The 26,017-nt window shown below is 33.5% G+C and overlaps 1 protein-coding gene across 1 annotated transcript; it reads left to right on the top strand.

The window, feature by feature from the left end:
• The first annotated feature begins 14,077 nt into the window (after positions 1-14,077).
• Positions 14,078-18,990, top strand: LOC139495815 (uncharacterized). The gene is made up of 2 exons (XM_071284194.1): positions 14,078-14,229; positions 16,223-18,990. Exons 1-2 carry the CDS (start codon positions 14,140-14,142, stop codon positions 18,467-18,469), a joined length of 2,337 nt encoding a protein of 778 aa, XP_071140295.1. The 5' UTR covers positions 14,078-14,139; the 3' UTR covers positions 18,470-18,990.
• Positions 18,991-26,017: the final 7,027 nt, after the last annotated feature.

Raw genomic sequence — 26,017 nt, 5'->3', positions numbered from 1 at the left:
TTATAATGTAATACACACAGAAACGAACTATAATATAACAATGACCATATTCCTGACTTGGTACAGGGCATTTTTAAAGGAAAAAATGGTGGGTTGAACCTGGTTTTGTGGCATGCCAAACCTCGCACTTTTATGGCCATGTGAAATATAACATCAAAATGACAACACAGGACTACAATATAAATAAATTGGAGAACACAATTGACAAAGAATCACACGAACAACAGCCAACAAAAGGCAACAAGTTCAAAATTTTAATACGCCAGAAGTGTATTTTGTCCACACAAGACCTATGTGTGACGCACAGATACAAAAGTTTGAAAGCCGAAACGAGTACAAAGTTGAACAGCATCGAGGACCAAAAGATCAAAAAGGTTGTGCCAAAAACGGCAAGGGTTTTCCGTTAAGTTACCAGAAAATCCCTATAATTTAGAGTAATTTATACTTTTGCAAACAGTAAATTAATAAAATGAATATTCAAAAGATGTACATGATAAAGCTGAAGTATTAACTAATTACAGGAAACAACTGAAATACATTTACATAACCAGACATTTGAAACACAAAAGTAGACACATCCGAATACGTTTAAACCTCTACGCCAAGTGACGTCCTATTTGAAACTGAAAAATGACGAAAAAATGACGTCATTAGAATTAGTAAAACAGAGCATCAAAAAATGAAAAATGACGAAAAAATGACGTCATTAGAATTGGGATTAATTTAAGATTATATATTTGAACTAAATACTGATATTGCATTTAATAACAAAGCACATTTTAATTCTTATTAATATAAAACTGAGGTAGCAATTAACTATATTATAAAACTATGTCAGGTTTGTTATGAATCTAACTTCAAACGTAAAATATCGTACTGATTACTTTGAACGAAATCAAATCTGATAAATGAAGGCGGTGATTAATTTTCTTTACCATAACACAGAAATATAATAGAAAAGACGTCAACACATTTGACAAAATCCGATGAGAATTACAAATATAACATTAAACATTTAAACTAAATACATGAATTTGGGATGTATAAGTACCGTACCACGTCTTATAGTAATGCGAGTTCACACTCGGCAAAACAGTCACTCACGTTTGGTAATTAAAAGATTAGACGACATTATGACAAAACACAATCTACCATGTGGTAAAAACTACAATCACGTATAGACATCTAATCATGTTAAACTTCAACATGCAAATAACTGAAAAAAAGCAAGTAAAATTATATTTTGCAGCAAATAATAAGAAACAGCTTTCAACTAGAGACATATTAAAGTAATTTTAAAAATTCTTGATAATATCAAATAAAGGCAACAGTAGTATACCGCTGTTCGAAATTCATAAATTGATTAAAAAACAAATCCGGGTTACAAACTTCAACTCAAAGAAACACATCAAATATAATGGGAGAACTACGACATAATAGAAACACAACACTTAAATGTAACAAACACAAAAACGAACTATAATATAACAATGGCCATTAAAAAAATAGTGGGATGAACCTGGGTTTTTTTTCGCTAGCCAAACCTCCCGCTTTTATGGCAATGTTAAATATAACATTAAAATGACAACATAACGTGATAGGACTACAATACAAATGAATGGGAAAATATATAGAACAGAGAAACACACAAATAATAGCTATCAAAAGGTATCAGGTTTATAATTTGATACGCCAGACGCGCGTTTCGTCTACCTAAGACTGATCAGTGACCTCAGATCAAAAGAGTTCGAAAGCCAAAAATAAGTACAAAGTTGAAGAGTATTGATTACCTACAGTTTCAAAAAGTTGTGCATAATTTATTCCAGGTATTCTGCCTGGGATGAGAACATCCTTATTATTCAGAATAGTTCATACTTTTGCAAACAGTAAATTTACAAAATTGACTACAACAGATATTCATGATAACACCAATTGGTTACTACCTACTGAATAAAAACGAATTCTTAAAACAACCTAAACCAGCATAAAAAGCCACAACCGAGTAAGCCGAAGGGATGTACGCACAAAGTGACGTTATATTCGAATTTCCAAACAATAGGATAGAATTCAAAATTAGGTTTGTAATACTGATATAACATTCATTAATTACAATGAAAATTACAATACTTATCAATATAAATTGTGGTAGTAATTAGATAATTTATTGTTTGTGTAGCTATGTCGGGGTTTCAAAAGTTACACAGACACATGGTTCTTTCATTATTATGCAGACAACCCATGAACTCGTCAAGACTATTTCACACCTTGTTTATAGTAAATGGTATATTACCTAGTCTTTAATGTTGTGTTGTGCTTATAATTTTTTTGTTCTTATTTTTTTAAATTTACTATGTTCTTTTGTTTAATGAAATAACTTCAATCTTCCATTCGCCAACGCTGCGAAAAAAAAATAATAAGATGCATCTCAATGTAATTAAAAGATTCATATGTCGTTTGTTTGTATAAATATGTATGAATATATTATGCTATGAGAGGGTAGTAGTGCGAACCATTATTTTCCTATCGCATCAGAAATGAATAATGGTTAACTCAATGGATAGAATAGAAAAGCGTAATGTGAATTAAAATAAATGTATTTATTAATAAATGAATTTTAACTTCAGAAATGTTTAAGAGAAATTGTTGAGAAGGTTAAATTAATTTAGGAGTTTATGGTTTGGCCAAATGATTTGACGGACTGACCTCTGCATTCTTATTGGTTCAACAAGAATGTTACTAATATAGACCCAAAACAATATTAGACAAATCTTATTCAAAGTTTAAACAACTGAAATGAAACCTACCCCAAATGAATACAATAGAGTTATTTGGTGCACGCACCAAATTTTAGGGCCGGAAATATGGATTTTTTTTTGTGTAAAAAAGTGCAAAATATCACATAACCAATCTTTATATTGAGTTGACTGTATTCCTCAATTGACAGAACTGATCCAATCCAATTAGTTATGATAATACTATAAGATATAACTTAATTGTGCAGTATCTTTTAAACGCAGTATAAAATCCCTTCCCAAACTTCGTTTGATAAAAGATATAAAAAATCTTGAAGCAAACAAATATCAAATTATTACTCTCAGTAAAGGTTGAGAAATCCTAGATATAATGTTTTTCATTTCTATTCGCTTTTGGTGAAATTTACAAGTATTAACAAACTGTTCAACAAAAAATAGGAATGTAGCTTTGTATGATACTTAACCATGAATTCTACTCAAACCAATGTGAAGGGTCAACTTGAAATTACTACCAGTTATAATAAATATTGATAATGTTTGAATGCCTCATCATGTTCATGGCGACTTGTAGGTAGAGGACAACAATAAATACGTTCCATATTTGGGTTTTACCATGTATTGATATTAATATTGTCTAATGTACATTTACTCCATACCCCCTTTCATATTTTTATTCGGTATACGACAGACTATTAAACTGCTTCATACTACAACTGAAAATCAGAAAGCTTCAGACAGTATATCAAATTATTCTCTTCGTAACAACTGATAATTCGTTGACAAAATGTTTTCATTTCAATCTGTTTGGTTGCAGTAAAATTGGCAAATTATTAACAAACACCAACTGGATATTTGAGAAGTTTGAAAATCACTTTCAATGTTCAGTTACAGAAATATGCTGCCTAAAAAAACTCCAGAGATCGTTTTCGTTGAAAGTAAAGATATCTTTATTATCATTATTTTTCTAAATGATTAAAACTGTATATATTGTATCGAAATAACATAAAATGAGGGGGAAAAAACGCAAACCATATATCATTTCACATGTTCCGACGACGAGTTGTTGTAAGAACATGGTACCGTGTTTACATTTCTAAAAATAACCTGGTTTGGGAAATCCACAAATACAGGTCACGCATTCTGTGCATAATAATACAATGAACATTCATCGTTATAAATATTTGGAATCTTCTTCTTATATAAAAATTATTTAAAAAATGTATTTATTTCAATTACCTAAAATCTTTAATTTTAATATATCGCAGAAAATAAAAAAAGTAGATCCGCAGAAACTCATGTAACAAGCTCAAACCCATATCATATAACGGAATGGCTTAGTACCGGCCCATGATCACCTGTCTGTGTGTATTATTTGGTATTATCCATAGGATACAAAGCCTAGTTGTAAATCTAATCCTCATAAGTAGTTAAGGCCGTTAAACAAGGTTAAAAGCGCGTTGTAGTATAAAAAAAACGCTAGAAAACTATTGCCTGAACCATACCAGATAGAATACATGCTTACTTAGTCTTGTAATTTCTATTCCTTGTGATAAAGTAAACGATTAAGCCATTGAGTCAGACTTTGTAAAGTACTTATTTTGTTTTACCAAGTTATTAAAAGAAGCATGACTAACTGCTGAACTCAGGATACAATTCACGTTATTGACCATACGATCTCTTTAGAGCGACAATGATTATGTAATTAATTAAACAATGAACTTGACGAACAAATCATAAATATGAATCATCATTGTATGTATACATGTCTGTCTGTTGTAAACCTACATGCAAATAGTCGTACGAAAAACGGTTCTTATAAACAAAGTAGGAAATGTGCAATTACAATGAAAACTTTCATACAATTTTGTTCGTCATTGTTTGACCAATTTGATGTCAATCAAATAATTCCGTAAACTAAACACTTAAATAATGATTGTCAAGGCTTCATTTGCTTGCTGAACCGCATATTATAAAATAAAACCTAAATAAAATGAAATGTTGAAAATGCGAATCCAAAATAGTTCAAATATTTAACATTATGCTTTCCGTATTTACGTCTTATATTTATAACGTTATTTTGTACTTTTGTATGGGCGACATTTTTTTTGTGATAGATTTTGAATATACAAGTAACACAATGCAAAGTGAAGAGACTATTCATAATTCAAGACATTTTGGTGCCGTTATGCCATAGAAAGTAAACTGAAGCGACGAAAGTATGCAATACAAGTGTTGTAAAAAGACTATTGAGGACATCTAACCAATTGCAGAAAAAAAAAGTACAAAATTGTTAGAGCTTTGGATTGAGGAATTCTAAATTTAACAAAAAACAAGGACGTTGAGGATGAATACTAAGATAAGATAAATAAATACGTAAAAATTAATCAAATTCACCTAGTTCGAATACTAATCTAATCACCTTGCCTAATCAGTCAACGGAAATTCGAAAATCAACATAGTTCAGTACAAAATATATATAGCTCTGTTCAACATAACAAAAATGTCGCATGTTTCACCAAACCTTGCACAAAATCACCAACTTAGTTACGCTCATGTGGCAAACTGTTTGGGACTCGAATCATTTGTAAACTTTAATCCCACACTTAATGAAAAACAGAATTCACGTATTTGAAATCGCAACTTATATATCTTAGTAATGAAGCTGTATTTATCAGAAGTAACAGTGGATTTACGACTCGCCGATTGTCAAAATTTATTCGCTAGACATCCACGAAGAAGAACTACCAAATAATGCAGATGAAATAAACAACGTCCTTACCAGTAGAACAGTACCTATGCGAAAATCAGCTATGCGTGCAAAGGAGAACATTAAGACTTGGATAAATTATTAGACAATAAATTTGTGTCCGATTTCTAGAGACAGTAATTGCCCATCGAATTTTAAATCATATTTAGTCGTTTCATATATGGACTGTAAAAGAAATATTTGAATATTTACAGAGATATTCTTTTGCGGCCCCTATTATGTTGAGTATTATGGGCGGATCTAGGTTTTCCGAAATGGGGGCGTAGATACATTTTTCTACTGGACTACCGTCCCTTTGATATCGTATAACAATCCCGAGTTGTTCCCAGCTACTAGTATCCTACACCTCATCGCATTGATATCCGAAATGTGGACCAAGCGGTTGAGCCTTTACTCCATCAACGATTGTCTGTTGAATAAACCTCTTGATGCATGCTAACAATTCATTTTGAGAAGTTTTTGACGTATATGATGCATTTTTAATACATTGTTTCAAATGGTCATCCAAGACGGAGTCGCCTGCCTCTGCGCGAAATTTAACTAGTTCCTAATAATTGCCTAGATTATAATTTTGTGTTTTATCTTCGATTTGATCGTCATCTTGATGGCCTCGAAGAGCCTATCCGCGCCTACCACAAAACTCGAGACATTTGATGAGTGATTTCAAAACCAGTCACAATTAATGTGTCACCCCTTGTATTTGTGTTGATATCAATTCTAGACTCTGGTCTCATATACGTTTTTTGGAACCCACATAGTCTTATTATATAGTTTAAATGTGTTTCGGATGATGCATGTCGCTTTAAATCAGTTATAGCGTCTTTCCAGATTGGTATGGCTCCGAAACTAGGTTTCATGGTACGCGACCAGAGGTGTCTGAAAAGAACTTACATGCAAGACAATATATACCATCTTTATCCTTTGAGTAAGAAATAAATTCAAATTTCGTAAACCATTCTCGACAACAAGATCTTTTTAAAGTACCTGATTCACACAGACTATCCTTGTACAATTTTGATGGAAATTTGAAGGTAGAATCTGGCATCCTATTACATATAAGCATGTGTTTTTGATCATCTGTTAATAGAAGTGGGTCTGAATTTCCAACATCTATAGCATCAACATTTTGCTGTATGTTTAAGTCCGTTCGACCTCCATCTATCGATATATCAGAGTCTTGCAATGGATTATCATTTGCGACATGTTCAGTATCCATGGGTTCGAAACATTGAAGACTTGGATTATTTTGATTGATTTCGTTTGTATTATCGGAGGGTTGAGGATCTGTCGAGGATGTCAATACACTAGTCTTCTTGATAATTATTGGAGTCAATTAATATTGCATGTCGGTATTTGATAAAGAATGACACAAAAAGTCATGTTTTTAATATATTTCACCAATTGAACAGAGTTAAATTGTAAAACTACAGCTTTATCCAACGATTAAGATAGCCCCTTATCGTCCCTACTATGAGAATCCATAACATCGTAGTGTTTTATCCCGATCGTATATCCCGGGTTATTTCCTGTGGTTAGGAAACATGTAGGTGCGATACTAAAGAATTGCTTTACAGCAGAATCAAGTTTGAATGTCAATGAATCTAAATGATAATTTTCTTGCAATACCATACCACTAATTGGATTTCTGACTGAAAGATCTAAAATTTCATTTTCAGTGCTGACCCTGGAAAGTCTATTATGAGAAAGTATACTTTATTATCGCGAGCAAGACATTTGTATGTTGTGGTTCCTTTATGGACTATATTATCGACTTCCTGTAATGACTTTGGGATATCATTTCGAGTTAGGAATACTAAAGCTATACATGTACATTGGCGTTCATCGGATTCTTTTTCACCTTGATGAAAAGAACCTTTACACACCAGCCTGATTAAAAAAAAACATACAACTATTCTGTTCTATTTAGTATCATATGTCATTGCATATATAATCTTTAATAAGGTCTTTCATTTTATTAGTCAAATTTCGATCAACTGATATTTAAAAATTCGAAGTAAAGTATGTAGCGAGTCCAATTTTCAAGTATACGAAATTCGAAGCTCTTACTGATTTAGACTTATCACCCTTTTAACAAGAGAACCAACTGAAATGTCTCACCTGCCCTAGTGTTTATACCTTAATTTATTGAAAGTAAACAAAAATGAGTTCAATGTCAGACGACAACTGCCAGTTAGACATATTTACATCACAATAATTCCCATAAACCTAACAGCTATTGTTTTTAGTATCTCAGACACGGACATGACCACGCAAACTTAACCTTGTTCACTGATCCTTGAAATGAGGTCTAGGTCAAGAGAAAAATATGGCGGGTTATTTTCGCGGGGTACAAGTATTTGCGCATAGAACCACCATATTAAAAGACTAGTGTAAATGCAAAGGTGTTGATAAAAGTGTTTAACCCGACAAAATAGTTCGTATACCTTAATCAATGGATATCTCGATTTTTTTCATCCGCGAAAATAACCCACTATACGGTATATGAAAGGCACGGGGACCTTGCAAGGTAAGCATATACCAAATATAGTTACATGTACCTTGTTACTTTTAATAAGAGGGAAAGTAACATTCAAAAAATAAAATCTTATTGGTTTTTGAACTTTCAAGTAGTCACTGAACCATAAATAATGTCATGGTCATCTGACATATGTTTGTAACATAAGGCATCTTCATACGAAGTATGAAGCATTTAGATCTTCTACCATTAATTTATTGCTAACGTTAAAGTCAAGAGCCAACAGATCGAAATCCCTCCGTCTGGCTTTTTGCGACAGAGGCCACAGTGGACACATAAATCTGCGACAGTGACTGAAGTTTGTTGTATGACCTAACAGAATTCTTGACGTTGTTGTAAACAAGATATATGCTATTCAATGAAATATACAATACGGCCGAAAAAAGATATTTTGTATCCAAATTTAATAATATTACCCACCACGTGAAGAGTGGTTCCAAAAAAAACAAAGGTTGCGATTAAAGGTCTGAAATGACAAATTCAATGAAATTGTAAATGACTGTCGAGAACGGGAGCATTGAGGCCGCACCCAGAACACAGTTGCCAGTCGGTCCTTGAAAAAAAGTCTGTATACACTTTGGCGAAACGAACATTCCAGTCACATCCATCTCTTTAGTCTAAACTCCTTCTTAAAACAATAAGAAACACGAGAACAGTACTAGTAATAAATTCAAATAACAACAAAAGTTTAGGAACGGACCGAGGGTGGCCTGGAATTTACTTGCGAACAAAACAAAACAAACAAAACTACGCTCGTTTTATATATTTAATACTAAATATTATTAATGATTTACGTTGAAAATATTATTTTCTCTACTACTAAAAAAGTGGACAAATTTATTGTTTTCAGACCTGGTACTGTCTGCTAGAATTATTTTTAGAGGCGAAAATAAGGGGCAGACTTTGAATCTATCTAGAAGAAACTTACTGGGGTCATTATACGGCAATGTTTTTCGTTATGGACTTGGGCGTGTGGGTTAAACATGTTTTCGTATGTAAATCAAATTGTTATAGCTGTGGAACTTTTTTGTTCATGTGAGATAATTGAGTATTACCTTCTATTGGGTGGAATAGAGAAAAATGTGTCAATGCGTCCTTGCTCTAATCTTTGTCATTTTGAAGGCGTCATGCTTGCCATCCTCAATTTCTTTTCAAAACACCGAGTGACATTTTTTCGACGTACTGGTCAAATCCGCCGGAAGTGAATCACGTGACATATTAAATATAATCAATAACATATTTGACGTAAAATGCGGGCAAATAATATCTTTATAAGTAGCGAACTGTTGCATTTAATATATTGGAAATGGCAAAGTTAACGAAATATATAGTCTTATTCATTATACATTCTAACTTTAAAAAAAAAGAAAAAAGGACGCCCTCTTCGCCCTCCTCTGGATCTGCCACTGAGTATATAGTGCAAACATTTAATGTTAGGTTTCCGGTATAAACGTCTCATGTAAATGACGTTTCTTTATACTTTGTATGGGCGCTTTAGCGATATACTTTTAATATAAAAGTAACACACAGCAGGGTATAGATACGTATTCGTTTATTCAATTCAGATGCATATGAACCAATAAAAAATGTAGTAAAGTGAATACAAAATTAGATTAAGATTGTAGTCCAAAATAGGAACGAATTTTAGGACTGTTGCATACTGTGCATTTTTTACATTTTTTAATTTGAATCGTAATTAAGGACTCATACCTTATCAAATGGCAACCGCATGTTCTACACAAACATGTCTTATTTTAAGTACGCTTGAAAATATTCCAAAACAGTTAAAAGAGAAGCTAGTCAATACCATCTGTTTTAAACTAATAAATTGAAAAAAATGTTCATTAAAATGCAAAAATTCTGACCGGAAAATCATAATTTTAAATCAATCAAAAGAAAAATAAATATACATTAATTTAACTATAATTAGATGGAATAATTCATCAATCAATGTTTTCGTGTGACATCTGTAATGATGAAATATGTAAAGTTTTATACAAATTTCATTCAATGTTAAATCTTATACTGACATAAATTGTGTTAGCATTGACACTGCACTAGTAGAAAGGTTACAAACGATCAGACAACGGAAATCATAAGACATGTAATAGTATACCTCCTCAGTTAAAAATACAGAAAAGGAGGGGGGGATTCAAAATTCTTGAACTATATTTTAGTGTAATGATTAATGACTATTCTTTGATTGCTGATGACAATCAAGATTGTGGATTTTGTAACTTTGATCTTGACTTTTAAACACTCAATTTGGTCAATTGAATATTAAACCCAAGAAACAGTCAGGGGTGTGTGTTTTCTGTGAAAAGCATTTGTGTAAGTGTGTGCTTTTATGTATTTTTCTCCATCTTCGTCATTTTTATGTCTTCTGTTGATTTTAATATCTAGTCTATTTCAAAGTGAATTTTCTCATTTCCTGAGTTTTAATTTTTGTGATATAATTCAAATAGATACATGCAATTGTTTATTACAATATTTTGTTAAAGTAGCAACCACCACATGTTAATTAAATATTAAACAGTGCATCGACACCAAAACTTTTCAAATTCTAAGTGTTTATTATTCTCTTGCCTTACTCACAGGGTTGAACATTTCATAAAAAGGCAAGTCAAGAACAAATTTTCAGTAAATACAATATGGAGGAATTGCCAGTCAAAAACGAGTGGCGGAAATTTCGACTGCCAATGACAAATGAAGCTAACTCGGAGAGAGGCAGACATTTTTACTTGCAGCTAGCCACTGACAAATGAAGCTATATCGGATAGAGGCAGACATATTGACTTGCAGCTAGCAATTGACAAATGAAGCTATATCGGATAGAGACAGACATTTTGACTTGCAGCTAGCCACTGACAAATGAAGCTATATCGGATAGAGGCAGACATTTTGACTTGCAGCTAGCCACTGACAAATGAAGCTATATCGGATTGAGGCAGACATTTTAGACTTGCAGCTAGTCATCGACAGACCACGTAAAGAGTTGTGGTTTGGGTTTTTAAAGAAACAAATAGATGTGCCCCAAAGAGAAAACTGTTTATCGGAAATAAAAAATAATTTCAAATGTTTTATTAAATAATTAATTAAACAGGAGAAAAAACGGATACACACGTATATATATTGGAAATACGATATCATAAAATTCAGAAATTATTGCGTCCATTTATTATTGCGATTTTGTCATTTTAGACTTAAATTCGATTTTGAGAGAAATCCTGTTTATTTCATATGAAATATTTCAAAAATGTGAGTTTAAATTATTGCGTTTACAACTCTGTCGCATTTTTCGCAATAATAAAAAAAAACTCGCATTAATTTCTGAATTTACAGTTATCAATTAATTCACTCGAAAATCTGTTTGAGTGTACTCCGCTGTTTATTATTTGTAACACCACTAATATATACATGATACAAATTTATGTTACTATCACTTGTGATTATTGCTTTTGAAATAAAGTAGTCATACGATCATTCAAATCTATTTAAGTTAACCATGTCATGTCTAACCAAAATGTAGGTCATGAATTCATCCGGTATGAGTGTTAATTATATACCGTTCAACACGAACTACGCTGAGAATATTACGTTACTATTTCAAAGCCTATCTATAAGATGATATATTGGTAAAAAAAAAATTGTTCAGGTTAGACTACATTTTTCATGTTTGTTTAGGACAACATAGTTCTTCTTCAGCAGTAGCAGTATGTAGTAAAATTGGAAATCGGAACTACATATACAATGAGTGGTTTCATTGCAAAATCAAATAATATAAATTTTAACTATCACAACTACTTATTTGTTTCATTACCATATATACCTTGTAAATATACCCTTAATGTCGATGTCTTTTATAGATTGAAAAGGGACGATTCATCAGATGGGCATTTATCACATACAACTATATGTCTCTCAATGTACGTACAGACGTGACGTTTGTTTATAGAACTGTATTATAAAATTCTCAAACCATGAACATGGAATGAACATTTATTATGAAGTTGGATAACTTTAGGCTTAAGTATTATTATGTTTTAATATATTATTATAATTTATAAACTCATAAAAGACTTTGCATATTCCAGACAAATATTTGCGTACTATGTATGAGATAAAACCTATTTATTTAGATAGAATGGGAAAACAAGTAATTACAACTTACACTAATCCTATTCCAATTTTTTTAATGCGAGTGTAGTGTTACTAGTTTTCTCTTTTTTAAATCTAGAAGGGTGTCTTTTACGTGCAACAGGTGTTGCTCTCTCGTAACATGGGTCAGCCATTTATCGTCCACTTCAGACGGACTTTAATCGTTTCTCAAGACCTTAATCGCAAATGGTGTCATGGGAGAGCCGAAAATGCATTCCCTACATTTCCCCCCGGTACGGGTATCGAACACAAGACACCATGTTTGTAATCCGATAAGATAACCAATACACAACGGCTCTCCCATGGGTGATAACATTTTAAATTCGCACAGTCTTGTTTTTATAAATTTCAACTATGTCTAACAATTCAGTCATTGTCAACGATTCAAATATACAAGCATTCTGATTAAAATTTAAAGCGTCACTGACGTCCTTGCCATGTGCATAACGGAAAAACTTCACACATAAGTACGAACGGCCGATATAAAAGAAAATGAACAAAAGTTCCGAACTCCTGAAGAGTTAGTCAATAGAGAACTTTGTTTCAAACAAACATACATTTAAAATGTTGCCCAATGTCTTATCTCAAGGCTAAGCTTTGGAAAAAAAAGAATGTGTTCATAGAACACGGATGCCCAAATCGCACTATCTTTTTAAATGTTCAGTGGTCCGTGAAATTGGGATCAGAACTATTATTTGGTATTAGATTTATAAAGAACATATCGTAAGGAACATGTGTACTAAGTTTCAAATTGATATGACTCCAACTTCATCAAAACGTACCTTGACCAAAAACTTTATCCTGAGGCGGGACAGACGAACAAACGCACAGACCAGAAAACATAATGTCCACAAAATGGCCTATAAATGGGGCACAATAAACGTGATTCATGTTGAACATGTTGGAAGGTATCTAATTAACAATCATATATGATGATTTCATGACCTACATTTTGGTTAAGACATGATAAATTGTTCAGAAACATTGTTTGAATTATTTCATGAAATTTTATTGCAAAAGCCCTCAACACATGTTTTAGCAACATAAACATATTATGTATCTGTAGTGCAACAAATGATAAATACAGCGGTGTATATTCTCAACGATATTCGAGTGAATTCACTAAGTATATGATGAATGTATTATATGTATCTATTTGTCAGGAAGATATTAAAGGACAGAAGTTTCATAGAAAAAATACTGCAGTTTAGATAATTTGACTTGTAATATAATTAAATCATGTGTAATACGACATTAAATAAGCTTGGTTACACAGAACGGTTGTTTTTTTCTTCCCACATCAATAATGTATTTGGCTTCTTATGTTTGATATTGGATCTTTTCATTTAAAACTTCCAAGTTTCCTCTTTGGTGTGAGTCTCTTTAAAACCCTTACCATAACACTTTGAAGGGTCTATTGGTGAACTGCTGTAAGGCACATTTTCTATCTCTATCGGACAAAACAGCATCCCCTTATATCATAGATTTAAATGCATCACCTTGACATTATTATTTTTGAAAACAAATATAGCAAGAATTCCTTATCAATTCCGCTTCATTAACCTAAATGAAAATTAAAAACTGACATTATTTATTGTTCTGGAAAAGCAAAACATAGTGCTATATAGTACAAGTCGCACTTATACTAAAAGTGTGTTAATAATTTCCGACGTTTTGAACAGATGGAAAGCTTACAAAACATTAGAAACCACACATTGGCAAACCACTGAATGTATGCACACTCGACTTTCACTAATTACTTATTCAAAATGATTTTAATACAGGTAATAAAACAATTCCTTTATGACACTTAATGTATTAATGAATAAATTAAAAATAAGTAAGTGATACATTAGGGTTTAACAAGTAAGGTGGGAACTTTCAATAGTCATTCGGTGGTTGTCACTTGTAAGAGAAGTATCAAAATGAGGATTCGGATTATTTCATTATGTTCGGTAGCTAGCTTGTTATTTTTGACAGCTTGGATCGATATAACAGAATCTCTATTCACTAATGTAAGTAAATCAATACTGTATATATTGGTATATCGACACGAACATTGTATTTGCATGTTTGTTTTGACTTTATCTTATTTGTTGGCATCACTATTGTATTCCATTGGCACTGAGAAATCGTAAATATTACTATTAATTGAAAACTGATGCCACAGTTTTGTTTTGTTAAGGCCTAATTATTATTTGCATACACAATAAGTAGCATTCCTTAACTAGTGGGAATATTGCACTTTCAAACACAACTTGCAGCATTTTAATACTTGAATTATGTCATTACCATGAAAACGTCCAGCACATAGAGTACTTCTTCTCCTTTTAGTATACATCTCTGATATATTTATCCCTTTCTAAAATGATATATCTAGGCAAAATTAGGTGGACATTTAAACGTACGAATACACTGATCTTTATACAATTTACATTGAATCAATATTAACATACCTTGGTTGTGAACAAGGCGCTTAATATCCGAGGGTGTTCAAATGAGGATACAGGGTAAAACTGAACCACTTTCGTCCGTTAAAAAATGAAACTCCTAACGTGAAATATATATTTGTAAATAAAAAAGACAAATCAATTCAAAACTCTAAACAAATGAACTTGAAATAAAACACAAATTAACCGGAATGTAGTCAGATGATTCGGAAGGGTCGTTTGTTTATCAATAGTAAATACACAAGCTTTGCTTACTAAAACCATTATAAGCCAGGTATTCTTGATGAGTTGGTATGATTATGATTAGTAAATAAACTCAATAAATACCAGGATTGATATTTTGTATTTGAGACAGACGCACGTTTCATCTACAAAAAACTCATCAGTGTTGCTCTATCAAATATATATAACTCCATTTGAATGCCGAAAAAGGAAATTTATGTTTACACAAATTCTTTATGCAGTCGATAAAGATACTCATCAAATGTATCCTAAAGTGACTATATGACGTTTTCCGAGTAAAATCAAAGTTACTAAATCTATCAACTGTTAAGGTAAAATTACTGTTAAAGCACACGTTTTCTATAGTTACCGTTTGTTTAATATACAGTTCCTATTCTTTGTTGATTGATTTATGCGTGCTTAACATCCAATGACAATAAAAGCGCACAGGAAGACATGTCGTCATACAGGGATAAATTATTCCTACTTTCCTTCTAGCTAGTTCAAATTGTGGGTTTGATACCGACATGTTCTCTAATTCAAGATAATAATATATCTTTAACGATGCCATTCCATCGATTTGTCCTACTAAGTTCATACTCGATGCAATTGCATTACCTTATCTTAATAGTTGAAGGGAGGACATCACCAATTCAGAGATACGACAAAGTCGAAGATGTACAAAAAACAAAATGACTAGCAAGAAAACGACATTAGTAAAAAAAATCGATTAAACACTACCAAAAAATAAACGATATAGCAACAACTTTCCATTGCATCAATTCCGTCCTATGCAATGACCATCTGCTAACTATTAAACATCTACACTATTTATTTTAAATCCTTTCATTAGACAAACTAGAAGCTTCTCATTTTGTTAGAGGTCATACCGTCAAATTACGATGAAGTGAATATTTCATATTCAGTGCCTATTTCTTGAAAATATATAAGAAAATTAACACTTATGAAGTCGTTTTGCAGAGAGAAAAGGTATAAAGTGTTTTCTCGTGCACAATTCAGTGACGTTTTTATTTAATTTTTAAACGTGACAGAGCCCAAAAAATTGTGTTATATTGATCGTCGTTGGTGCAACAGGACGTACCACGATTATATACTAGTCTTTATATCAGGCGTATGACATTCGGACAGCAAAACTCCTAAACATAAGCTTACGTTGGGTGGTAATCTAACTTGTCTTTATAAAGTCCGTACTACATGTAACCTTGTTTTATCAGGGGATTTACAGTTTCATACATGTATACTATAGTAGAAAGACTGTAATCATGGTAATACATAATGTGATACATAATACTTAACTATGTTTTTATAATTTCAGAGTGTACCAAAGCAACGATATATTAAACGAATAATCCGAATACCAGTTCGTAGTTATAGGATAAATACCAGCAGAAAAACCAATATAGTCAGTGCTAATATAGCTAATATTGACTCCACAATAGGACCACAACGTAACATTCAGTTTAATCCGTCCGTTGGTAGATCTCTTCCTAAATATAGAAAAGTGACTTTTCTTAGTAAAAATATTTTACAGCGACTTCGAGAAGCACAAAGGAATGCTAATCCAAAGACAGGTGGAAGTCAAGTTCCTATTCATCATCACACTGTTGTATTGGCAAAAAATGCAAATATTTTGTCCAATATAGGAAAACAGAAAAATGGTCCAGCAATCAATCCCGCTCCCGCACCAACGAAAGGTGGGAACCAACCAGGTCTAAGCCAACCTAAAAACCCCGGACAAGGGGTCCCAAATAAACCGTCACAAGGATCATCAAACAGCGTGCAGAATTTTGTGCAAGGTATAAAGATGGGTAGTGGCAATACTTACCAAGTTAACACAGATACGGGAAATACAAAAGTTAATAGTAAAATACATAACACAAATGTGTCAAACAATATTAACAACATTCATATTACAAACAATTACACCCGTCCTAGCAATGCACCTTCGCAAGGTCACAGTAGACAGCCATATCCACAAGGTCAGTTACCTGTAAGTCAAAGTAATTTACCGTATCAGCCTACTGGACAAAGGCCAAACCAAGGTGGTCACAATCCAAGACCTTTGCCAAGTGGTCAACAGCATCCTACCGGTCAAAAACCAACTCCAGGAACAAAAATATATCTAAATATAGTAAACAACCTTCCAGTTAAAAATAATGCATCGAATAATAATCATCGAGCAAAGTTTAGCCCATCTAGTGTAGGTATGAATCCAAACTTTTCAACTGGCTTCCATGGAGCAAACAATGGTCACTCTAATCAAGCTTCCCAGAATCCTGGGCCCCTTACACTAGGAGCTGGCAGCAACACCGGGGCTAAACCAAGCATGAGACAACCTGGTGGTAATCCGGCAAGTCCAGGACAAGGAGGTGCACTGCCAAGTGGAAGAAACCGACATGGACCGAGAGGTCAACAAGGAATGGGAAACCAGCCTGGTGGTTCTCCGCTAATGTCAGGTATGATGCCGTCAGGCCTTGGTTCTTTATTGTTTGGGGGTCCTCCTCAAAGTAGAAATCGAGGACCAAGTAACCAGCCAGGCAATACCCAATATCCGTTTAATGGACAGCTTTTTAGAAACGCACCATCGCAAATAAATGCTGCACCAGGACCTCAACAACCAGGTGGTGCACATATTAATCAACTTGGTGGAAAAGTTCCTGGATCACAGCCTGGAGCCGGACATTGGCAACAGCCTGGTGGTGGACAAGGTCAACAGCCGGGTGGTGGACAATGGCAACAGCCTGGAGGTGGACACGGGCAACAACCCGGTGGCCAACAAGGGCAACAACATGGTGGTGGACACGGACAACAGCCTGGTGGTGGACATGGGCAACAGCCTGGTGGTGGACATGGACAACAGCCTGGTGGTGGACATGGGCAGCAGCCTGGTGGTGGACATGGGCAACAGCCTGGCGGTGGACACGGACAACAACCCGGTGGTGGGCAAGGACAGCATCCTGGTGGTGGACAATGGCAACAGCCTGGTGGTGGGCAAGGACAGCAGCCTGGTGGGGGACAATGGCAACAGCCAGGTGGTGGACAAGGGCAACAACCTGGTGGTGGGCAAGGACAGCAGCCTGGTGGTGGACAATGGCAACAGCCAGGTGGTGGACAAGGGCAACAACCTGGTGGTGGGCAAGGACAGCAGCCTGGTGGTGGACAATGGCAACAGCCTGGTGGTGGACATGGGCAACAACCTGGCGGTGGACACGGCCAACAACCCGGTGGTGGGCATGGACAACAACCCGGTGGTGGGCAAGGACAGCAGCCTGGTGGTGGACAATGGCAACAGCCTGGTGGTGGGCATGGACAACAACCTGGTGGTGGACACGGACAACAACCCGGTGGTGGGCAAGGACAGCAGCCCGGTGGTGGACAATGGCAACAGCCAGGTGGTGGACATGGGCAACAACCGGGCGGTGGACACGGCCAACAACCCGGTGGCGGACATGGACAACAACCTAGTTATAATCCAGCGTATCCAATAAGTGTACAGGGACAACAAGCTGGTGGTGGACAAGGGCAGCAACCTGGTGGTGGACATGGGCAGCAACCTATATAAAATATTTATATCGTCAGTCTAAATGTTTACTCTGTTAAATATAAAACAGGTCTATTACAGACTGAACTTGGTGATCATGATATTATTTTTATTACAGAAACTAAGTTTGATAACAAAGTGTTAAGCATTGGAAAGCAACAACTATCGATTAGTAGAACACATTCTCTCTGAAGTTGGAAAAGGAAAGATTTTTATTTAACAATGAACGATGTCAAACGTAAAAAAAAACGAACAGTCATATTGTGACAAAATCCACATGCATGGCCAATAATACAAAGGATATAGTTAAACACAAACTAACAAGCAATAAAACTGCAGTATCCAACCATGATAATAGCATCAGCTCTCGAGCACAAAAGGAGATCATGGAGAAAAACATCTGAAACACGACACTGATTATAGGATTGAGCCGTTACCATCACGGCAGAGTGCAAGACTATGAAAGATTCCGATTATTTGCAAACTTCACGTAATAGAAGAACAGTACAGGAGACCATAATGTTAATTCAAAGAAGAAAAAATACAGTCTAAACTACTATTCTTTGTATACAAATCGAAATTACTTTTTTCCGTGCGTTTGGCTTTCAAAATTGATACTCTGTACTGAATTTATAAAAACAAATGATTATTTGTAGAAACCAATTAAGATGGATGAACCTTACCATATCACTATGAATTTCATACAAAATTCTACAAAATTGTCAAGCTTTGCGAGTATTTTAAAATGTATCAATCAAATATTAAGAATTATATGAAATCAGTTATTATGTTTTACAAATAAAGATATATGAAGAAATTGGAGTTTCATATGTTAATGACCTTAACTCAATTGACAGAACTTGTTTTTGTTTATACATTTGTCACTTTCATTGCAAATATATCAAGTCATTTTACAGATCAACATTTTACCGTTACAAGACATAATTGAACTGGATAGTTTCGTTTTCGTTGAATTATTTTGGATAAATTGAAACAAAATGATGCCTTGGAATGCTATTAACTCCTTTTTAAACTAGTTATATAAGGTCGAATAAAAGTACCCGAAAATGTCCAACAAAGTACAACATTTTAATTCCTTGTGGTCTCTGTCGAACATTGTGGAAATGACAAACAAGTGAAATAAAATTGAATTGATGAAAACCTAGAAAATGTCATTCTGATATAATATTGGCCGTTTCAAAAAATCGTCGGTAATAATTCTCATTGCGACTTTCTGACAAGCATGCCAAGGATTATCGGCAAAATAATTTTTTAAAACGTTGTCAAGTATTATTATTTACCTGTTTGCGTTTTCGCTTTTAATTATCTCAGAAATCATTATCTATGTAATTATAAAAAGAAAGATGTGGTATGATCGCCAATGAGACAACTCTACACAAGAGACCCCAAATGAGTTCGAACTTAATAAATATAGGTAATAATACGGCCTTCAACAATGAGTACATCCCATCCTGAATAGTCAACTATAAAAGGAAACGAAATGACAAATATAAAGCAAATCAAAGTCGATGCTGGGTCACTGTTCACATTAAGATAAATAGTATGTTAATTTATTTTAACGTTCTGTTCGCTTATATGTTAACAATTGTATTTAGCATGTTGCCTGTTTACTCGATGATTGTTCGATAATTATATACAATTTACAATTAGTGTGCTTATACCAGGCTATCAACAGTTTTTGCTTTTGCCCACGTTCAAAAGTGCCGCAAACCTCTATCAACTTATTCACATTTAAATATCATAGTAATAAATTTCAGAAAGTCATACAGAAATTACAAGGTTTGACTAGACTGTATTACAAAGCCATCTCGCCTATGTTCAATAGGAAGCGTATTATCTTATTCACATTAGTTTGCAAAACCTTCATTATAATTTTCCTTTTTTGTTCATACATCCGTTCATAAACAAAGTGAGAATGCCATACTCATTTCATATTAAAAAACAAGTTGGCTTATGGTTGTTTGTCCGTACAATGCATACCTTTATTTAGCATTAGCTGTTATAGTTCAAGTGTAAATTGTGTGGATGCTTATTCAAGACGACAACCAACTATTTCACAGAAAAATAATAAAATCACAAGCCAATAGTAACACAGTATTACATAGAAAACCATTTAATACAATAAGCTATGTAAACAATGAAATGGATAAAACGGGAAAAAGCTGACAAAAAATCTTTGTAATTCAGTAATGAAGATAGTTGATATACGTATTCAACATTTTAAAGAACATTTTACTATTAACAATAACCACAAAAAACCTATTTCTCGTATCAAACATTAACTAAATGGTTCTGAAAAAAGAAATCACCAATTCACCAACATTCCAACTGACTCCATTTTCAGAAAACGACATCTGTAACAAACATAAACTTTTAGCTACCGCTTTACAAGCAGAGCCAAATACAATGAAAGTCCCAACTATGTACTGGCTTCCGAAGCTACACAAAACACCTTACAAATATAGATTTATTTCGTCTTCAAGCCATTGTTCTACTACTAAATTGTCTATTATTCTTTCCAGCACACTTGGTACAATTAAAAACCTGATAATAAATTGTTCAAATAAGGCCTTCGAAAATAGTGGAATTAATTACTTTTTGAGTGTCAAGAACTCGTTGGAAGTACTTGATAAATTGCTTGCTTATATTGGTGATTTTAAATCTGTTCAAAGTTTTGATTTTTCTACCCTGTATACCACATTGCCTCACATTCTCATTAAGAAAAAATTCACACACCTAATTAAATGGGCATTTAAAAAGTCAGAATGTGAATATATATATGTTCAAACTCTTTTAGGCCATTTTTTAGTAGCAATAAACAAAAAAACTATGTCAATTGGACATGCTTTGATACTATATATGCCCTTAAATTTTACTAGATAACATTTTTGTTCGCTTTGGGGATTCCGTATATCGTCAGATTATCGGAATTCCAATGGGGACTAACTGTGCACCACTTATTGCGGACCTGTTCTTGTATTGCTATGAGTTACAATTTATGACAAAAATAAGCAAAGACCCATCGAGACAACATCTGATAAACAAATTTAATAATACTTTTAGATATTTGGATGATATTTTGGCTCTCAATAATGACGACTTCAGTATGTATATTAAAGAAATTTATCCTGTTGAACTTACTTTAAATAAAACTAATACTAACAATGACCACTGCCCTTTCCTCGATATTGATATCTATATCACTAACGGAAAGCTGAATACTAAAATTTATGATAAAAGAGATGATTTTTCATTTCCTATCGTTAATTATCCATTTTTAGATGGTGACGTTTCCTTGTCACCATCTTACGGTGTTTATATATCTCAACTTGTACGATTCGCTCGTGTATGTAACAATGTTTTAGATTTTAACGAGAGAAATTTATGTATTACTGGAAAATTATTACACTAGGGTTTTAGATATCACAAACTAGTCAAAACATTTACTAAATTTTATCATCGGTATAAGGCATCATTCGTAAATATAGCTCAACATGCAGACTTCTTATACGTCCAGGTATTTCACATCCAATTTTTTATGAAAATATTCTTTATAAAGCACAAATGTGTCAGTATTCACCTCAAAAACTAACAAACCCTTTGAATAGACTTATTAAGAAGGGATATAGTTACGATACTGTTGTCAGGTCATTAAAGATTGCATATTTTGGCGTTAATATTGGTTCACTTATAGGGTCTCTGCATCAGAACTAAACACATTTATTCAAAAACCAGTTGTCATGACACGGGTTATATTCTTCTCATATATGTTATGATGGTATGATATTAAACCCCTAACGGGAAGGATTGTGCCTGATGTTCATATGATGAAATCATAATCTTTCAGTCAGTTTAATTGAAGTCTGGAGCTGGCATGTCAGTTAACTGCTAGTAGTCTGTTGTTATTTATGTATTATTGTCATTTTGTTTATTTTCTTTGGTTACATCTTCTGACATCAGACTCTTGAACTGAATTTTAATGTGCGTATTGTTATGCGTTTACTTTTCTACATTGGATAGAGGTATAGGGGGAGGGTTGAGATCTCACAAACTTGTTTAACCCCGCCACAGTTTTGCGCCTGTCCCAAGTCAGGAGTCTCTGGCCTTTGTTAGTCTTGTATTATTTTAATTTAAGTTTCGTGTGTACAATTTGGAAATTAGTATGGCGTTCATTATCACTGAACTAGTATATATTTGTTTAGGGGCCAGTTGACGGACGCCTCCGGGTGCGGGAATTTCTCGCTACATTAAAGACCTGTTGGTGACCTTCTGCTGTTTTTTTGTTTTTTTTCTATGGTCGGGTTGTTGTCTCTTTGGCACATTCCCCATTTCCATTCTCAATTTTAATCAATTGTCTTTCGAGGTTTAAAAGAACTTATCCATCGAGATATTTCGTTTTATGTCAATTTAGGTAATTTCAAGCATTAATAATAAAAACCAAAAGATACGGGGTATCCACCATTGAGACTATATATATGCACAGCAAACCAAACACGGAAGGCAACTAAACAGCCCTGTTACTGATGCTTTCATATCAAAATCAGATTGAAACCCTTAAGCAGCTATAGTTTCAATAAAGTGTATTGATAATCTCAGCAACAGGTCAAATATACCTCTATATCATCCTTTCGTATAAATATTTTAACATTCAAAGCAAATTTAAACTGGGGATCTACAGTGATCCGAATTCCTAAATATTTTATTTGATATCCAACATGTTGTCAAAATTACCCAAACAGTTTTTTGTACAAAATAACAGCTCTGCGTACACGCCATCTTGTTCGAAATATGTACTATCTTTTTAGTTAATGTTTTTGTTGGGGTTTTTTTTTTTTTGGCTACTGAGCTTTAATAAGTGGTTATTTATACATTGAAGGCAATATCTAATTGAAAAGGTCGTAAACAGATCACTGTCATATAAGACTAATAACCCCTTCAAGAAGTCATTCAATCATGTTTACTAATTCAGCATCTTTTTAATACCTCAGGAATAGATTACCTGGGCTGTATTTGTCAAAACTTTATAGAATTGTTGGTCCTCTAAGCTTTTTCTTCTTCGAGGCATTTGTAGGAGAAACGTGCCTTTGGTGCAAATACAAAATTGCAATCCTTGTATCTACGATCAACATTTTAAGATTCATTAAACTGCCATCTACATTAGAATCCTGCATAGTCCAGTAATAAAATGAACGGCACCAGATGCGCATTTCGACAATACATGTTTCTTCAGTGATGCTCGTGGCCAACATTTTTGAAATCCAAAGCTTATATAAAAGATGAAGAGCTATAATGCAAAAGGTCCAAAAAGTAAAGCCAAATCCGTGAAAGGAATCAGAGCTTTGCATGAGGGAGATACATTCCTTAATTTAAGATGATTTCTAATATTTTGTAACAGCAAATTTTAATAACAAACAAAATCCGTATTTTCATGCCAGTACCGAAGTACTGGCTACTGGGCTGGTGATACCCTCGGGGACTAATAGTCCACCAGCAGAGGCATCGACACAGTGGTAGTAATAACATGAACGGTACCAATTTTCTTGCACCAGATGCGCATTTCGACAATACATGTCTCTTCAGTGATGCTCGTGGCCAACATTTTTGAAATACAAAGCTTATATAAAAAATGAAGAGCTATAATGCAACAGGTCCAAAAAGTAAAGCCAAATCCGTGAAAGGAATCAGAGCTTTGCATGAGGGAGATACATTCCTTAATTTTAGATGATTTCTAATATTTTGTAATAGCAAATTTTAATAACAAAAAAAATCCTTATTTTCATGCCAGTACCGAAGTACTGGCTACTGGGCTGGTGATACCCTCGGGGACTAATAGTCCACCAGCAGAGGCATCGACCCAGTGGTAGTAATAAAATGAACGGTACCAATTTTCTTGCACCAGATGCGCATTTCGACAATACATGTCTCTTCAGTGATGCTCGTGGCCAACATTTTTGAAATCCAAAGCTTATATAAAAGATGAAGAGCTATAATGCAAAAAGTCCAAAAAGTAAAGCCAAATCCGTGAAAGGAATCAGACCTTTGCATGAGGGAGATACATTCCTTAAATTCCAGTAAATATTGCATAAATTTGAACATAACCTTGAAGTAATTGCAACAGAAGATTTTAAAGTTTTAATCTTTAGCATTATATTCTATATATACACAGAAAAAAGTCCCATAAAATCTAACTTTAGGAAAAATAGAAAAAATCATGATTTTAAAATTCCTAAGGAGATTTGCATTGAAAAGGGAAATAACTCTGTAAAAAAGACAGAAATATCAATAAATATTGATACAAAATTATAACTTAACCGCTTCTATTCAACATAATGTATTGATTCCTGATATTTTAGCCGTCTTAAGAGTATAATAAACAACTCTAAAGAAGTGTTCATATCTGTTATCAAGCTACAGCCTAGATTTCATAATTCATTAGTTGACCATTTATTAGATTTTTTAGCATGTCAAGAATTGAATAAAACTGAATAAGCATATATTTCTTTTTTTTTGTGGTTTAAAGTTTCTTTACATAAAGTAGATGCTGAACAAATATAATTTACAGATACATTGTATAAACAATACCAAATATTCAAATAATTTTTTTTCAAAATGGTCACAAAGCCATAAATTTGCAATTTTCTGTAATGAAACATGTGCAAAAAAATAAAACACTTCGGTTTTGTCCATTTCATGAGAAGAAAATTATATTATATAGTCAAAAACGAACTTATTACCCCATCAAACTTTCATATTTCACATGACATGTAAGACAATTAACCAAAAAAACTTACAAAAAAAGACTCATTTTGCGGGAGAAATCTCCCTTTCCAATGTAAATTTTCATAAGAAATTAAAAATGCAAAATTTCAGTTTTTCTCAAGTTAGATTTTATTGGAATTTCTTCTGTGTTAATTTGGGGCTTTATGCTATAGATTAGAAAACTAAAACATTTTCTGTTGCAATTTGTTTGTAGTTCAAACTTTGTTTGACTGGACTAGCAATACAGCTCGAGGGGGAAAGATTGATTTAAATACAATGTGATTGATATTAATGAAAAACTGCCTTATTTCTTTTTGAGTGTAGAAGAGATACCATATGCTTTTATTTTAGTGATAATCGTTTGTCAATACTAATTATTTGCAATAAGTCAACTTGGTACATATGGATTAGTTGTTATTCTATAAAATGAAAAAATAAACCAAACAGAAAAGATACTTAACAATTTGTTTGTGTTGAATTATAATGGAGTTATGTTTTTTATTTTACTGAAATTTATATATGTACTTTTCACGTTACAATGGTAGTTTTCATTAAATATATATATAGCATATATTGATTGAATGAATTTGTAAGACCCACCTACGATAGTAGAGGGGCATTATGTGTTCTGGTCTGTGCGTTCGTTTGTTCGTTCGTTCGTCCGTCTATCCCGCTTCAGGTTATAATTTTGGTCAAAGTAGTTTATGATGAAGTTGAAGTCCAATCAACTTGAAACGAAGTATACATGTTCCCTTTGATATAATCTTTCTAGTCATAGAAATCATGTAA

Source organism: Mytilus edulis, chromosome 11 (genome assembly GCF_963676685.1).
Source record: "Mytilus edulis chromosome 11, xbMytEdul2.2, whole genome shotgun sequence".
NCBI lineage: Eukaryota > Metazoa > Mollusca > Bivalvia > Mytilida > Mytilidae > Mytilus > Mytilus edulis.
Note: the sequence above shows the minus strand (reverse complement) of the source record. Positions and strands in the feature narration are given on the sequence as shown.

Excerpts from the sequence above, each read along its gene's own strand:
- LOC139495815 (XM_071284194.1), top strand. The coding sequence starts at position 14,140 with ATGAGGATTCGGATTATTTCATTATGTTCGGTAGCTAGCTTGTTATTT. Across the intron at positions 14,230-16,222 it reads CAGAATCTCTATTCACTAAT|AGTGTACCAAAGCAACGATA; the intron begins GTAAGTAAATCA and ends TTATAATTTCAG.